This window comes from Mangifera indica, unplaced genomic scaffold, assembly GCF_011075055.1.
Source record: "Mangifera indica cultivar Alphonso unplaced genomic scaffold, CATAS_Mindica_2.1 Un_0073, whole genome shotgun sequence".
In the NCBI taxonomy this organism is placed as follows: Eukaryota; Viridiplantae; Streptophyta; class Magnoliopsida; order Sapindales; family Anacardiaceae; genus Mangifera; species Mangifera indica.
In genome coordinates, this window is record NW_025401165.1 from 70038 (window position 1) to 88407 (window position 18370).

Sequence of the window (18370 nt, forward strand, 5' to 3'; positions counted from 1 at the left end):
GTTACAAAACTAAATTAAATTGAGTTATTTTTATTCTAATAAAACTTAATTTTATCTTGAAAAACTTAAATCGAATTTAAATCAAATTACTTTATATTTAAATTAAACCCAAATCAATTGATATTTGAATCTGATCAAAATCCACCCCTCCTCATCGTCACTAGCCTCGGGACGTGCCATAATTCAATCACTTTTTTCATCCCACATCATTCTTCACTAAAATTTAAAAAAAAAAAAGTTGAAATTTCACCAATAAAAGCAGGAATTTAGATTATTTTATTAATATTTTAAAATTAAATTATTGATTTATCGATTTAATAACTATAAGAGGCATCTCTAAATCTAAGATTCCTCCTACACGTGGATCCTCAACTATTTTGGTGGTTGGAAGATGGTCAAATTTGCAATCTAAGAATAATAAGACCTTACGAGAAACCAACAAGCAGTTTGAAATTATTACAAGGCGCAGTAACAGTGAGATACAGTGTTCTTCGTACCCTGAAAAATCAATCACGTGAAGCATAGAAAGCCAAGTTGGTCATAATGATAATCACCTCAATTTCCGAATCCAAAACTCTCCACAATCCAAAAAGTAATAGTCACAGTAACAGTAACAGTAACAGTAATAATAATAATGGCCGTAGACCACTGCTCGTAGAAGATCCGTAGATTTTATCAGAGAGACCAAAAAGAAAGCTAAGTTAAAGGTATCCAAATGGGATACTCTGCAATCATCAAAGCAACATTTGTTCGTTCCTTCTTGTTCAGATTTCTTGAGTCAAAGATGGAAACTCAATAAAGAAAAGCTCCAAAATAATAAAAATAAAAAAAAACAAAACAAATCACTAAGTATAATAATTAAAAAATTGTAAATATTAGTCCTTAAAAGTTAAAACCCCACATTCATTCCCTGGAAAACACCACCCAATAAATCTGCTATTATAGAATAATTTGAAAGACCAAAAAAAAGAAATTTATATATAAAAAATATGAATTTAAATTTTTTCATATTTTAAAGTTAAAATCTTGATTTCTTTGATTTAATAATTATAAAACTAGTCATTTGATTTAAAACTTAACCTATTTAATCTCATTGATTTGATTCTTATAAAAATAATCTGAGATGATATTTCTGTAATAAAAAAAAAAAAGCCCAACAAACTCCTCTGGAATATCGACCCCATTTGATCAAAAGATTCAAAAAAACATGAAGAGAGAGAGAGAGAGAATCAGATCGTCTAGAGATTGGTGAGCTCATAGTTGGACAAACAGGAAGACCCCCCCACTTTCCAAAAGATGCTCTCCCTCTATTTATTCACTTTGTAATTAAACCATCAACAAAACAAATGACTAATTAAGGTTAATTCACCTACATGCATGCTCATTAATGATGGGATTGTTCCACTTTCCCAAGGAAACAAAGGAGAATCGTATCTGATTTGCCTTGTAAATAATAATGATTAGTCATAATCCACTTCACTAATCAAGAAAATGCCCACTAGGCATCGTCGAAACTTGCATGCATGCATGCAAATGTGTTAGTAAACAAGCCCTAGAGACGCTAAATTAATAATGAGCTTTGAACACTGTATATATTGAGCACATAAATATTCATTCCTCAAAAGCAACAAGATACAACTGGAATGTCTCTTCTCTATATCTGTGTTTTCAAGGATTTTAAATGTTTTGGTTTCTTTGGTTGGAGTTTGAAAGCGTTTGGAATTGGAATTGGAATTGTTCTAGTGATTTTGTTGTTGACAGGATGTTTTTTCTTTCCAGTGCCAGGTAAGATTAAAGTAATAATATTGAAATAAGATAGAGAAAAGTTAAAGGGTTAGAGATATGACCCAATGGACCAATGTTTATAAAGGAACTGGTACCTTGCTGGAGAAAAGAAACTCCTCTTAGGCCGTCATGAAAAAGATACTTACTGTCAGTATCATTACATGAAATTTAAGACTCTCTGTAACCTCTAATTGTCCCCTCTTAAGGAAGGCATTCAGACTACAGCTTCAAATATGGCTCTAAAGAAAATTTTCGCTTTAGTCTTCTAAACTTCTAATTATTTTCTTATCTAAAGATTAACCCTTCTTTCTCCTCTTTCCTTCCCACCCTATAAAAAGATTAAGGTGCGGTTCCACTGTACAAATCTCACAAGTAATGAAGTTAAGTACTGTGAAAATATCTTAAAAATTGAAACATTAATGGAAGTGGATTATTTCAAAATTTGATTATTACCCTTCTAAAGCCTAATTCATAATTTTTTATATAGCATTATAAATGAATAAATTAATATTTTTGAGATAAAATTTTGGAAAGTATAATATTACTATCACATAAGCAAGATTAAGAATTTTGCTAAGGTGAGACATGAAGTACACACACAGCCAAAAAAAAAAAAACTATATATATCCAGTTTAAGTACACAAATAAACACACACTCCATGTGTGATTGGATGATTTTAAATTAAAGATAAAATAACACTCAATCATATAATAACACACATAAGTGTGTACTCATTTATGTATTCAAAATAGATACACATAATATTACTCCGCACATGTACATGGTTTAATATTAATTAATAGTAAAACATTGCTATAATATGATGGTTAAAAAGAGCTAAGATCTCTTTAATATTCAACTCATAAAAGCAAGTATCACGCTTTACTAAACATGGGATAATCTAGTATAAGCTGGTTGCTGTAATTATTTTCATCAAACGGTTTGTTTTAATGTAAATAAGATTCAAAAGTATAGAATGCTCCAATCTAGGGAGAGGTATCATCCACTTGGATTTAGTCTTCCCACATCAGTACATGTTCTTTACGAAACTATTGATTTTGTCCCTCTTATAATAATAACTTCTTTCTCTTTAACACTTTGAATCTAGTTCAAACCTTTTGCAGATGACTAAAGAATGTTAACATAACGTTTTTTTTTATAATGTCTTTGATCTAATAGGCCGGTTTATTGTTAAAATATTATTCACTTTGAACATACAATCTATCATAGTTTTAATTTTGAGTTTTACAATTTAAAATACGTCTTAACAGTTTAAGAAATTCACATGATATTTAACTAATTCAATCTTCTTATCCCCATAAGATATGAGATATATAGATAAACTCAACATTTCTCCCGTATTTTATCAATATGAGATTGTTCACTATCAAGATATTATCTATTTTAAATACGTACCCTATCATAGTTATATTTTTAAATTTTATAATTCAAAATTTATTTTAAAAAATTTATAAATTATTTAATTAATTCAATATTCTTATTTTCAAACAACATAAAATATAAAGACAAATTTACTATTCTTTTTCATATTTTATCAATTAAAATTTACTTCAGAGTGTCGTATTTTTACCCCAGTCTGGCAACCGAATGGAAATTTCATGGTAAAAAAATAGTTATAGATATCCACATTTTTTAAGTTGTACATATATAACTGGATTGATTTAGGTGACTGTTAGGTAAAAAGTACGTACACAGAGAGGTGCAGTTGAGGGATGATGGATTACCTACCGGTCAAAGATTGCCGTATTTATGCAAGACTCCAACGATTAATTATGGGGAGAAGGCATTAAAAGGAGCCAAGTGGATTTTGGGGTCAAACGGTTATGATATGATGTGTTGGAGTGGGACATACATCTCTTTATCGTCTAGCCTCCTATTCACGAAATCTTGATTCGTGCCTTTCCATTGTCTCTATCAATTAACGAATCTTCATAATGTTTGGGAGGACCGGATAAAATGATCCTAGAAAATAAGTGAAAGAGGTGTTGGCAGTCGGTGAATAAAGGTTAATATACTTTTTTATTATTCATTATTTTATTTAATTAATAAATAATAATAATTTTTTATTATTAATGATGATATATTAAATAATATAAAAATTAATTCGATTATTATTTTCATATTAAGTATTAGAAGATTTCAAGATAATCTTTATTTTATTATAATTATATTTTTATTCATTAACTTTTTCAAGAAAAAATAATTTTTAATTAATATAATAAGAAACATAAAAAAACATTTTAAAATAATTACATCAGGCCATGAGACTCGTCATCCAGATGATTTTCATCTGAATTTGATAAATCCGAATGAAAATCATTTAGACGACAATTTAGGGTGAGAAAAAGGTCATAACTAACTTCAATGATAGTTTAAAGTGAAAAGAGAAGATTATCAATACTAGAGATAGTCATCAGAGATGAAAGGAAAAAACCTTAGATTTTTTTCTAATAAATAAAAAAATCTTAAATTTTGAGAGAGAGAATATGACTTTTTAAAATAAATAACTTAAAAATAATAAATTTATTAACTTTTAAAATCTAACAAGATAATATAATAAATTATATATTTTTAAATATTATTATTAAAATAATAGTTTCACTCTAACTCTTAATTTAGATTTTTAGCCGAATTTGACTTTCCCGCCAGAGAAAAATGATCCGCCACTTTATCCTGAAAGAAATAGTAGTTTGGGAAGAGCAAATATGAACCATGTTATCACATCAGAGGTAACCAAAAGGAGCTATGAAACATTTCGGAAAAGCCCACTGTAATAATAAAATGTGACCTCTTGAAAATAAATTTTCCATTCCTTGTACGTACAGAGCAACATATCAGCCTACTATCAGATATAGAAGTTAATTTCTGAGACTCCAAGCAGCAAGGATCACTGACAAACCTTAAGCGTATGCCAACGGGCTGAGACATAACAGTTATCCACATACCAGTGTTCGCCTGTTTGAGTGTTTCGGCTATGGAATGGGACAACTCCATCTACTCCCCTTGGCACAAGTATAAAACTCTGTCTGTACAAGAAAGACCACCTAATTCTCTGAACCAAGCCAATATTGGATAAATAGCTTCTCAGATAATAAATAGAAACATTAAACTTCAAATTTGTCCAAAGAAATTTCGATCGAGAAGTTTTACTAAATTGATTCCAATAGCAAAACCTTGGAAAGATGATACACAGCTCCTGGTGATTTATTGATTATGCGTTCAAATATTGCAAAGCTCCTCATCAAAATCCTTAGAAGTTCCAAAAAGATGCTCTAATTTAAGCAATGAATCAACTTAGTTTTACATAATATGGCATTGCTAACAAAGCCACATAGAGGTGCAAGAACATTATCAAAATCCCTAGAAGTTCCAAACGGATGCTCTATTTTAAGCTAAGAATCAATTTAGTATTACGGATCATGAGATTGCTGATAAAGCCGGATAAAGATGCAAAAACATGGCAAATCAGAACCTCGCATATCCACCATCATTTTGACTTTTTTCCTTGTTTCTTTTTGATAACTTCATCAATATACATTATACCCTTGCCCTTGTAAACTTCTGGAGGCTTGCAACTACGGACAGAAGCGGCAAACTGGTGCACCCTTTGCTTGTCAATTCCAGTGCAGCAAATTACATTGTTTTTGAAGCAGAAAACACGTACAGCTGGAGGAACAGTAAGTTCAACCTCATGACTGTACCCCAGTTTGAGAAATAAGAGACGGCCTTCTGATTCAGCTCTGGCTTTGTACCCAACACCTACAATCTTTAGAAAGCGAAAAAATCTGGCTTCCATTACAAATCACCGCAATGTCCTGAAATCAAATGTGTAGGCACTACAAAAGTTACTAATCAGTAAATTAAACCCAATGTCCTGAAACCCAATGTATACATATTACAAAAGTTGCCAACCAGTAAATTAAAATCCAATGTCCTGAAATCAAACGTGTAGGCATTACAAATGTTACTAATCAGTAAATGAACCCAATGTCCTGATATCAAACGTGTTCACATTACAAAAGTTACTAATCAGTAAATTAAAACCCAATGTCCAGAAATCAAACGTGAACACATTACAAAAGTTACTAATCAGTAAATTAAAACCCAACTAGTGGTCCTATTCCAGTTCCCATTCATAAATTTTTGTTGTGAAAAAAATTAGGAAGTAGGAATTTTGGAAAACAAAAGATTTTGAAACTTAAATATAAAGTGATATAGTACATTATTTCAAAACGTTAAAGGTTTATGTTTCAAGCAATAAAATCTAGTACCAAAACCGTTTATGTTTCTAGCAATAGAATCTAGTACCTAAAAAGTTTACATTTTGAGCAATAGAATCTAGTACCAAAACAGTTTAGGTTTTGATTATGTTTCATGCAATAGATTCTAGTACTTAAAACAGTCTATGTTTCAAGCAATATAATCTGGCACTAAACAGTTTATGTTTCAGACAATAGAATGGAGTACTAAAACAGTTTATGTTCCAAGCATTAGAACCTAGTACTAAACAGTTTATGTTTCAGACAATAGAATCTAGTACTAAAACAGTTAATGTTAAAAGCAACAGAAACTACCAATATTGTTAAGAACACTTATATATCAACACTGTCAAGTTTACATTCATCAAAGTTGAAAGAAAACCTACTATTAAACTCGAGGACATGAATGACCTGTGATTTAGACATAAACATTTTATATATTTGGAGGAGTAACTACTGTAAATTTCAATTGAAGCTATAATAGACACAAGGAAAAAAAGCTCTGCCAATAATGAACTAAAGACTGGGTTATAAGACAACTAGAACAACTTCGGCATCGAGGCTCAACCAATACATGTAATTTAATTAAAAACGGTGCACAACAGCGAAAAGTGTTGTTATAGTAGCAGCCACACACACGCACAATGTCCAGCATACGCCAAGAGAAATTTCATCCAAAAATTAGAATTTGAAGAAGAAGGTTTCAAACGAAAAAATAGCCAAACATGTGGGCACTGTCGAGTGACCCAGCCCTAGATGTTACAGATGATTACGACGAGAATGATGCAATTTTAAATGAAGCAAAATTTGGAAAGGGTTAGGGCGTTACCGAAATCCTCGTTGTTTCAGGTGACCGGTTGATTCGCCGTCGTTTGATAGAAATATTGGGAGATTGAAGCAGGGCAGAGAGGCTAATAAGACACTTAAGGGCGGGCGTGCCTTTTCTCTAGATTTTCCGCTTCTAACTAGCTGTTTGGATGCTAGAGTTATATCGTTCTAGAGAGAAATAAGATTTGATACGGTCAATTCTACCCCTTATTTTTTTTTTTTTTAGGTTTACATTTCGGTGTCATCGTGGCTGATTACATGAATGAGTATATTTTCACTTTTTAACTTTATCTTGAGAATTTTGTGTTTACGAAGAGATATTGATTAATTCTTATGTATTGATTGTACAAGTCTAAATAGACATTAGCTTTTTTGGTGCTATCTTTCCCATCAGTAATGGTGAGCGTGAGTTGTTAATGGACCTTTTTTGGGAGGGTTCATTGTTTCTGTTGTGTTAATATTACTATTTTGAAAACCAAATTGAATTGATCAGTTCAACAGATAGAATTAAAAGTTGACTCTAAATCTAATCAAATTAACATTAAAACCAGTTTACTTATTGACTTAATCAAACCGGTTAAAATTGGTGAATTAGATAAACTAATTAAAATCGATATAATCGAGTTTGATCAAAATATGAGTATTTTTAAAAAATTTAATTATTTTTGAATAATTTATTTATTTTATATTAGAGTAGATAAATTTCTAAAAGTTTGTAAAGAAAACATAAATTTGAAAATAAAATGAAAAAGAAGAAAAAAATGTATCTCATATTTATTTAAATGTCTTCTATAGGGAATAATTTACAAAATTATATTTTTTTTTCTATATCATGAAATAAAAACTTTTTTTCATCTAATTATTTCATTAAAATCAAGTAAATAGTTATTTTTTAGAAATTATATGTTCTAATCATTATAAGTTTGAGTATCATGATTGATTTTTTTTTTAACAAATGTTTAAGCAAAATTTGTTTATTAGTTTGATATTATTTATAAAAAAAAAAGATTTATTTTGAACCCGTATAATTTAGAGCATAATATTATTGATGCTGAGGCACTTCCCTACGGCCAAGTATTCAGATACCAAAATCTAAATATATAATAGCATTCTAAGATGGGTTGAATCCCACAACTCTGCAACACTATAATTGGAATGGCCGATGGTTCAAAAGCACTACTATAGAGCTTCCCGGATGAACTTTTTGGTTAGAGCTTTGGAAAGTCTCATCACAGTATCAGTTCTCCCTACCTGCCGAAAACAAAATGACATATGCTAAGTAATATCAGAAGATACAAAGCAAGTGTCTCTCTGAAATAGACTAAAGTCAACATGTTAAAACTACTACTTGATTGGATAGTAAATAAGCCAAAAAAATGACACTAAATGAATCATTGTACGCACACACACAGAGGGAGGTAGAAAGGCAGACCGCTGCTTCAACGAAGGGCAATGTTAATGGTTGTTCCAGCAGAAGACTTCCAGCAACATTGAGGTTAATTCCTTCATCTATCTGACCACAGCTCAATACTTCCGAAAATGGAGTAGGTAAACATTCAGTAAAAGACTGGCAGATTGAATAGAATCTTAAAAGGATTATGCAACAAAACTTCACCAGGTTATCCATGACTTCATCAGCTATGTCATGGAAATAAACATGTATAACACCAGCAAATCTAGACTTCCACATTATGAAACAAAATTGAGATTTCTATATATAGTAGATGAAATGCATAAGCTGACAAACTGTGCACTAAATATTGATAAAGCATCATAAACTGTAACAACCTTAAATTTAACCGTTCCAGTCAAGCATGTGTACAAGATCGTAAGATATGTGAAAGGGAGATATCTAGTAAAGAAATGATTCTTTTGCCACCCCTAGGGCCATTACCAATTCTTCTGGCTTTTCTTTCCTAATGCTTCTTTGACAATTAAGCTCGAGCTCGAAAACATTAGCTCGAGCTAGCTTAAGGTTGGCTTGTTTCAAACTCGTTCGAGTCGAGCTCGAGCTCGAATGGGCTTGACTCGAATCCAGCCCTAAATGAACCCTATCTAGTCAACTTTTCACTTGCCATTCTTAGTATATTAAACAGTAGATGAGGACCAAAAGACTTATTCCCACCCAAGGTTCGGTGAAATCTTAAATTTCTACTTGTTAGCTTTTAAAAATCTAAATATTTACTATTCTGTTAAAATTCATTGTTAGGGTTAAAGCTAAAAATGTTATTTAGTTAAAACTATTAAAAAATAAAAATTTATCAAATTACCCCTTTATTTTAAAAATTCTAACAATTTCCCCCATCCAAAGTTTAAAAAGTGTCTCTAAGGTTTTTTCTGACGAACTTTGCCATCTCCGACCACATTCTCTCTCCCTCCCTCATTGGTCGTCTTTGTTGGAGACGAAAATGATAAATCTTCGTCAATGACAAGGCTAGTCAGAGAGGGAGGGAGAAAGATTGGAAGGGAGAGAGAAGCCAGGAGAGAGAGAGAATATGGTCGAAGACGGCAAGGTTTGCTGGAAAGTGGTGACGTAAAAGAACCTTAGAGGGAAATTACTACTTTTCAATTTTTGGGTGAGGAAAGAAATTATTAGATTTTAAACTAAAGAAGGAAATTTGATAATTTTTAGTTTTTTTTTTAAATATTTGTAGCTAAATAATATTTTTATCATAACATTAACAAGAATGGTAGATATTTGGATTTTCGAAAGTTAATATATGAGAGTTAGGATTTTACCAAACCGTGGGTGGTATTTAGTCTTTTGGCCATAGATGAGGTGTGCGAAAGAGGTCTGTCTCATCCATAATTAGCACCCTACAATTCCCCCACTTTATTTACAAAATCACATGAATACTCCAACTTTTGCAAATTAGTACACTAGACAAGCTACCACTTGTGCCCCATTTGTTTTAAGAGTTGTGAATTAGTAAACTAGACAAGAGGTGGCAATATATTAGGTTGGGTCTAGTCAACTGATCATGGTACGGCCCATTGGGCTCATGTGTTGGGTTTTGCCAACATCCACCACTCGACAAACTTTTGTGTTAGGTTGATTCAACAAAAACTCAAAGCTTGAGACATGGCCCAAAGCCTCCAAACCGTGCCCCCATGGGTCTTTAACAAGTCGGCCCAAAAAATAAATATTTTATTTTTTTAATTATGTAAAATTAATTTTTTTGCTCACTACAATAGTGAGTTGTACCAAATTGGACTATCCATCCAAACAAATTTTAAAAATTGGTTCAATAATATTGAACTATATCAGATTGACCTATAAGTTTTATCTCATGACCCAAGACATAGTTTGTTAAAGTTACAGGTTTGACATAATTTTTTTTTTTGGTATTAAGTCGGGATATGTTGTGTCAAATTACTTAGACATTTGACCTGACACATTTAATATATCTACACTAGATACACATTAAAAAAAACATTTCTACCTTTCCATTTAATGATTTTCACTAGTAAAAATAGATGTTGGATGAGAAATTAGACTTTTTACACTTGAAGGTATGAAATTTTTACTTCATCAAAGTTTTGGGTCGACAAGAGTTGTTTGGCCAAATTTGAAAACGCTTGGAGTTTTAACACCGTTGGCATCCAATGGTAAATCAATTTCTTTTTTGCAGTTAAAAAAAGTTGCTTGACTTCTACTCTAGTTGGGGCATTTCAGACATTTTGCCTTCTTCTATATAATTCTTCCATTAGAGGACGTAGAAGGGAGGTACATGATGATAATTGACACCTCAGGAGAGGGTTTAGGGGATTCTTTTTCTATACCTCCGGGAGGTTTTCTCTTTTTTTTTTTTTTTTTAGAAAACCTAACACCGGTGTGGAGGTTTATGATAATCACTCTTGAGTTTTTCTATTTTAGTTTGTATATTCCCAATGATGATGTATTCGATTCAAATTAAATTCGAATAATAGTATAGTCGTGCTTAACTTTTTATGAATGGTGAGACAATTTAAACTCGATTTGAATTTATTAAATTTGAAACTTGCGTAAATTAAACTTGACACAATGTCTTAGATCATAACTTGAAAGTTCCTCTTATGTAAATTCAACCCAACCTCAATTTAAAATCGATTGAACTTGGATAAAAACACAATGTGCTCGATTGGATGAATTTGGGCTTCATTTATGCATAAAAAAACAAGACAAATTAATTCAATTCAACCTTTATATTTAGAAGGTGAGTTTCTAGCCAATATCTCCATTGAATCTACCCACCTAACGAGTATCTTTTGCATCACACAAATATATTTAAGGACTTACTCTGCCAAAAAATCATAATTGTTGCAGGCAATACACACCATCGACTGTTCAATGATTTTGGATCAAAGAACCCTTTTCAATAACGCCAACATCAGAGATTTCCAGAATGCATTGAAATCTTACTGGTTTCAAATTACATATTGTGTTATTATGGCAATCAATCATGAATATATAGAAAGGGAAAATTCATCTGTAAATTGAACAACCACGTTTACTGGGAGAAATTTGAAGATTCTTCCTTGAAGCTTACGAATTACAGAAACATACTGTCTATATATAGAGAAGAACAAAATAAGAGCAGAATAATGGAGGTCTTGAAGTAAATTTGTCTCAATCTAAAGGTAATGATCAAGAAAATGACCATTGGTTTCTCATCACTGATCCATATATAGTAAATGCCAAATATTCGATCTTCTTGTTAAAATCTCAATTACGGCCTTGGATGCTTCAGCCTGCAGAGGAAATCAAAGTAGAAGCAATTATTGACAGACTTTCAGGCGTACTTGCGAGCAGTTTCACTTGGAGGATACTGGTGTGTCAGAGTGCAAATGATGAAGGGATGAGATAGTACAGAAAAGAGAGAAAAAAAATTGTCACCTTTGCTCGGTTTGGTCTTCGTTACTAACAATGTTGAGTCCCTCACTGGTGCTTTCATTTGCTTTATAATCAGGAAGGGGAACTCTGTCAGACTCTATGTTCTTGATGTCATCTACAAGAATTTCATACCGCTTTTTGACTTCCTCAGGGCTGGTACCACCAACAATCTTGGCAATAATTTGCCACCGGTCAGGTGAATCCTTATCGTGTATTGCCAAAGCATCTTCGAACAATTTATTCTGCATGGCTGTCCAAGAGGTGGAAGAAGAACGCTGATCCGATTCCATCTATTAATTTTCTGGCAGAAATCCAATATAATTTTATGATCAAAGAAAAAAACGTAATTGAAAATCCTTAGTAAATATGAAACACAACACAAATGGAATAATTAAAGAAAGTTTCTCAAACAAGAAAAGCACGTAAACGGCTGACTCAAGAGTCAAGTAAAAGGAAAGAAAAGGAGATGGGAAGTTGCTCAGCAATTGCCATGGTAGCAGCGACCAGGCCAGAAACGTGGTTTATGGGGTGGTGCAAGTTGGCTGAAACTTCACAGTCATTACATATTAAATTGACTACATTCATTAGCAAGATTAAGGATCACTATGTCGATGTTTTTCTTTCTTTTTGAAGTCTAAATAATCTATCAATTGCAAGTACAATGTCTTTCTTGTAAAGTTACGCATGTCGGGTTTCTCTGTCTGTAGAAAATTAAACTTTATAAAAAGAAATGAACCCACTAGCATGCTCTGAATAAAAAATCCGTAAAAATTTTCAGTTTGAACTGGTCTGTCTTTCTCATACAATATTATAGGTTGCCTACAGTAGACATGTAAAGAAAAAATGTGAACAAAATATGGATTTCGGGTTCCCGATAATGTCTCCTGGAACAATTAAAAGTTGAAAAGCACGTGAGAATAATCCGTGTACAACATCGGAAATGCCGAAGAAACAATGGGGAAGTTTTTGGACAGTTGATAATTGCGTGCAAATTTATATGTATTATTGTATAATTAAATATTATTTTTTAATTAAAAATTATTAAATTATATAATAATACATATAAATATGTACGTATTTATATACTTAAAATAAATATTCATAATTTTTTGATTGAATTCAGAATAGCAATACTGTCTTCATAATTGATCTAAAATCTTTTATCTGAAATTTTGTTTGGTATTCCTTAAACAACGGCAAGTGGGCTTCAACTAGTGGTTTTACAAGGTAATTGAAAATTCAAAGGTTTTTAGGTTGTATCCTCCTCTAATCACGGGAAAACCAAGAAACGACACTAAATTTCAACGTGACAGAATATAACAGTGGATCATCAACTTGTTATTAATCAAGATTTTAATCCAAAACGACAAACTATGGTGATGGGAATCAAATGCAAAAACTCAAAGGTTATTGGCCGGAATTACGGGACGAGATGAATTTATAATGTTACAGGGTATGGTTGGTGAGAATCTAAATAAACCATTAAGATTTCCCACCAAAGGTTTAGTGAATTCTCGAATTTTCACCTCCTAAATTTAAAAATTTAAAAATTTAAAATTTGTTAAATTTAAAGGTATAGTTATATTCAATCTTTAATATTAAAAATAATAAAATTTTATTTCATTTATATTCTTTAGTTTTAAAAATTAATAATTTTTCCTCAAACATAAATTTTAAAAAGTCACATTTTCCCCCAAAGGTTTGCATTTCTTTCCTCCAATAATTTCTCCCCAAATGCAAAAACCCTAAGGGGAAAAATGTTTATTTCAAAACTTAAGTTTGAAAAAAAATTGTTAGTTTTTAAAATTAAAGGATGAAAATAGAATAATTTTATTTTTTTAATATTAAATATTAATTGATAATTTTACTATTAGATTTAACAGATTTTATTAACTCTAACCGATGATAAATAGGGGATATTTAAAAGTTTAAAACTTTACAAGTAAAACCTTAAGATTTGACTAAACCTTAGTGGGAATAAGTTTTTTGGTCTTTCTTTATCTTGTCACGGGGAACCACATGTAAGTAAATCAACCGGTTAACTTACAATATTTCAAGTGAATCGTGACTTTCTTGCCTCAACTTCATCAACTTTGGTTGTTCACAAACCAATAGTGTCTTGAATTTGACTTGTAAGACCTTCCTTTAAAATTTTGCCCAAAAAAAGGTCATAATCTGTGCATGGCTCTACTTGATTATGTTAATTGACCTTGGGATAACATCTAAATTCATCATTCTATCATATAATTAATATCACTATATAATTATTAAATATACTTCTTTATTATCTCGAATTTCTTTCTCTATGAAATTCTCCATTCTCCCTCTACTATATCTCTCTAAAATACGATAATCTCTCTTCTAGTCTCATTTGGGATTTCGTTTTTAAGATTTATTTGATTGATACATCTTGATTGGTTAAATAATAAAAAATTATGACAACATTTTACTGTAAAGATGACATGACAAATAATATCATGATATTATGTATTAAAAGATTTCTTATTTTTGTTATTTTTTTATTCTTATTAAATTTGTAAAATTGATGTATATGCGACTCCATTGTCATTTTTGGGTTCCAAGTCATCCTTAAGTCTCCATGCAACCTTTGAAGTCAAGAAGAATGAAGTTCCAGTAAATCCCAAGCCAAAGAAAGCATTGCACTTTCAATTTTGGCCCAAAACCACTTTTGGATATAGTCTTATTACATCCACCCAAGGTCCAAATGAATAGTTTGCTCCAATTGATCCAAAAGTGTAACTTTTGAAGTCCATCAATGATCCAAACGTCCAAGCATCATTTTGAGAAGCCCAAGTGAAGTTACAACCATCCATCACTCCATTTTGAAGCCCAAAAAGGTGTTCAAAGCCCAATTGGGAGAGTTGAACGAAATTGGATGAAAAGAGAGCTTTGGTGAAGACAAGAGCCCACTTTTTATGGAATAATAGTAACATTTTGTCCTATTACATTTATTTAAAGTATGACATGACTTATTTTGTGTGGTTTAGAGTGAATTAAGGGCTAGGGTGAACTAATTTATTAAAAGGCTATGTACACATATATCTTGCCACCACTTATTCCCATATAAAGTGGTTATGCTTTGTAAAATGCAATTTTTTTACTTTGGAATGAAAATTTGAAGGAGTTTTGTTGGCTCTCTTTCTTATTTCCTTTATCCAATCATTCTTGGTGGAAGATTGGTGGTGGAAGGCCCCAAGGTTGGTGGAACTTTCCTTTATGCGTTGGTTACACTTTATGTTTCCTTAGAAATCCAAATTAGAGTGTGTATGTGTGTTAATTTTGATTATGACAGATAGTTGTAACATAATTACCATTTCTGCCACTGTATTTTACTTGTAATTTGATTGTCTTAATCTACTCCAATTGTGTACGTCCATAGCTTGAAAGAAAGTTCATTGTGTTGTGATTATGATGAAATGAATTCGGTTGGATTTAGAGTTGATTTGGTTGGTTAAACTGCAAGAACAAAAAAACTGTTCATACCACATGAACAGTAAAAATAGTTTTTGATTTTTGGTTTCTTGTTGCATGTTTGGTTGAATATACACCAAAAATAACAATATATCGTTTTTAATTATAATAACAGTAACAGTAAAAATAATTTTAAAAAAATGTATTGCTAATAAAATCAAAAATTTTAAAAATAATTTAATTAATTGATTTTATCAATAAATTACATAAAAACTTTTAATATATTATTAATATATATTTTAAAACAAATATTTTATATGAAATATTAATTTGGCCAAAAGACTATTTTTCAACCAAGGTTTGATACTTTTTCAAAATTCTATCCATGCCACCTGAAAAATTTAAAATCTCACCTATACACTGATAGTATTAAGAGATTTTGTTAGTGCACAGGGACATTTAAGTAATCTGCGTGCGTTTTATTGTCAACGTTGTTAAGATAATAAAAAATTATTTATTAAAACAAAATCTGATAAATAATAAATAAATAAATGCATCCCGTCCTGATGTGTGGCATGGCAAGTGTTTTGAACGAATGTCATGTTTTTAGCACGTTCTAGTGATTCGTGCGACGAATTGTTTTGTAATGGATAGCGTGGCAGAATGAAATAAGGACACGTGTGGGGTAAATGAAAAGGGTGTCGATTTATTATCAACGAAGTTAAGGAATTAAAAATTTCGTTTATTAAAACGAAATCTGATAAATTATAAATGCGGCAGATTTTTTTCCCACACGACAATTCCTCCCATGTTAACGCATGGCAAGACTTTTGAAGGAAGACCATGTTTTTGGCGATTCGTTGGACGACTTATTTGTGATGGTGGGAGTGGCATAATGAAGAAATGACACGTGGGTGCCAAAGGAAAATGGCGTCGATTTGCAGACGTATTAAATACGCAATAATTTTTTAAATCGACGATTCAAATTTTTTAGGCAAAAATCAACGCTATGGAGAATTTTAAAAGCAATTGGTCAACGAAATTTGGACAAAAGTGGGGGCGTTTTTGCCATTTAACAAGATTTTGAAAAAAAAAACACCGGACAAATTAATTTTTATTTGCTTGAGAAAGAATGAAAATTTAAACGCTTTTTAAATAAAGGAAAACGTTTATTTCATTCTCTCTCATTTCGTTTTCTTTTTGAGTTTTCCCCAAAATATAAGTGCATTGTGAGTTCCAAAATCAGTTAATGGTAAACAACGATTGCAAACACGACAACAATAACACTTATAACAATATTATTAAATAAGGATAGATTTAAATCGAATTTATTTGAATTTATATTTAAATTTGATTTGAATAAGTTTAAAACAAGTTAACTCTAAGTAAGTTTGAGCGAACTCGAATTTGAGTTTGAGCCAATAATTTTGAGTTCGAGTTTGCTCATCAAAGTTTATAAATAAAAAATTTTGATATAAAACGATATTGTTTTAATTAATATGTATTAAAACGACGTTATTTTAATAACAAATTAATTAAAAACTCGAACTAAAAACTAGCCGAATTAAACTCGAATCGAGTTCAAGCTCAAACATAATAAGCTCGAGCTCTATTATATGTAAGTTAAGCTCAAGCGAACTTGAATTTGATTCAGTTTGAATCTAATTTTATCATTAAAGGTGAATGAACTAATATTTCCACCGAGGACTATGACCAACGACAACCTAAATCGTTTTTTGTTGCTGTTTTTTGAACCCTGAGATTTCATATTACAATTTGTTGGATTAACCGCTTTTAAACATTTCCATGCACTCCTAGGTTAAACCTTTCATGCATTCTGTTCTGTATATTGGTTTTGCATTGACTCCAAATTGAAACCGTATAACATATATGCTTCAGTGTGCATGTAATCCATCAAACTGTATGAAATTCTTAAACAAAAAAATTAGCATAGTCATCATATAAAGCAGATCGATCTAAACTGACATCCATGATAATTAACAGATTAATAAAGCTTATGAATCAATTCAATTCACATGAACAAAACAAATTAAAGAAGCGCCAAATTCAGAAGCAGTTGTTTGGTTATTGCATTCTAAGGGGCAAGTTGGTAATTTCTCTTAACTTAAATGTATATTTTTTACACAATTTATGCATATATATTAAAGGGTATTTTTGTCATTTTATTTTTTAAGGATAAAACTATTATTTTAACCTTACTCTAATATAAATAATCTACATTAACAACTTATAGTTAAGACTTTGAGTTTTTCAAACGACGCAAATGAGGTTTTGGGAAAACATAAAACCTTTGGTGGGAAATAGTCTCGCGCCGTGTTAATTTAATCAAACATCCAACTAATTTATGTCTCCTATCTGTTAATTGTATTATAAATAAAAGGCCAAAGGACTATTTTCCACCCAAAGTATATTCTTTTCTCAAGTTTCTCTTCATTAACTTTGAAAATCTTATTTACCTATCTATGTGTAATTAAAATTAGCTGAGTCCATTAATTATATCATTACATCCTTCAACCCTAAAAATTAATAATTTTCTCCCTGTTAAAGTTTCCAAAAATAGTATTTTCCTCTCTAGGGTTTCTAATTTTTCAAATTCAATTTGTTGATGATGTTTCTTCTTCTTTGACGATCTCCAGGTGACATCTCTTTCTCTCCGACATGACCTCCTTTTGACGATTCTCCTTGGCATCGTCTTCGTCTAGACAAAGGCAAATCATCTTCATTTTTTACGAAGACGAATCGTTTTCATCAACAATGATGTCGAAAAGGACCATCGGAAGGAGACCACGTCGAAGAGAAAGAGATGTCGCTTGAAGGTCGTTGGAGAGGAAAAAACGTCATCAAAAAATTGAATCTGAAAAATTGAAAACCTTAGGAGAGAAAATGCTATTTTTGAAAACTTGGGTTAGAAGAAATTGTTAGTTTTTAGGATTTAGGGGGAAAAATGAAATCAAATTTAAGTTTATTTTTAATATTACAGATAAAATAACGATTTTATCTTTGAAATCATTAATTTTAATCTCTTATGGGTGAATAAATAAGATTTTTAAAATTAACATGATGAAACTTGATTTTAGGTGGGAAATAGTCCTTTAGCGTAAATAAAATAATATATGCGAATTTATACGTATCCATTATAATTAAACAATT

General features: G+C 31.0%; 2 protein-coding genes across 3 annotated transcripts; both read right to left on the bottom strand.

Moving 5' to 3' along the window:
* Nucleotides 1–4990: 4990 nt before the first annotated feature.
* Nucleotides 4991–7126, bottom strand: LOC123207354 (60S ribosomal protein L6, mitochondrial-like). Of its 2 annotated transcripts, none has more exons than XR_006500314.1 (2): nt 6896–7126; nt 4991–5622 (listed from the first exon to the last, which is right to left on the bottom strand). XR_006500314.1 is itself a non-coding variant. In XM_044624736.1 (2 exons), the coding sequence occupies exon 2, from the start codon at nt 5601–5603 to the stop codon at nt 5295–5297; it is 309 nt and encodes a 102-aa protein (XP_044480671.1). In that variant the 5' UTR covers nt 5604–5643; nt 6896–7049; the 3' UTR covers nt 4991–5294. The 2 variants fall into 2 exon arrangements, 1 of the variants encoding a protein (XP_044480671.1); XM_044624736.1 differs by having other exon boundaries at nt 4991–5643; nt 6896–7049.
* A 4168-nt stretch (nt 7127–11294) lies between these two features.
* Nucleotides 11295–12223, bottom strand: LOC123207361 (protein RADIALIS-like 3). Its single transcript, XM_044624744.1, has 2 exons — nt 11771–12223; nt 11295–11625 (listed from the first exon to the last, which is right to left on the bottom strand). The coding sequence occupies exons 1-2, from the start codon at nt 12055–12057 to the stop codon at nt 11604–11606; spliced, it is 309 nt and encodes a 102-aa protein (XP_044480679.1). The 5' UTR covers nt 12058–12223; the 3' UTR covers nt 11295–11603.
* Between the last annotated feature and the right edge of the window lie 6147 nt (nt 12224–18370).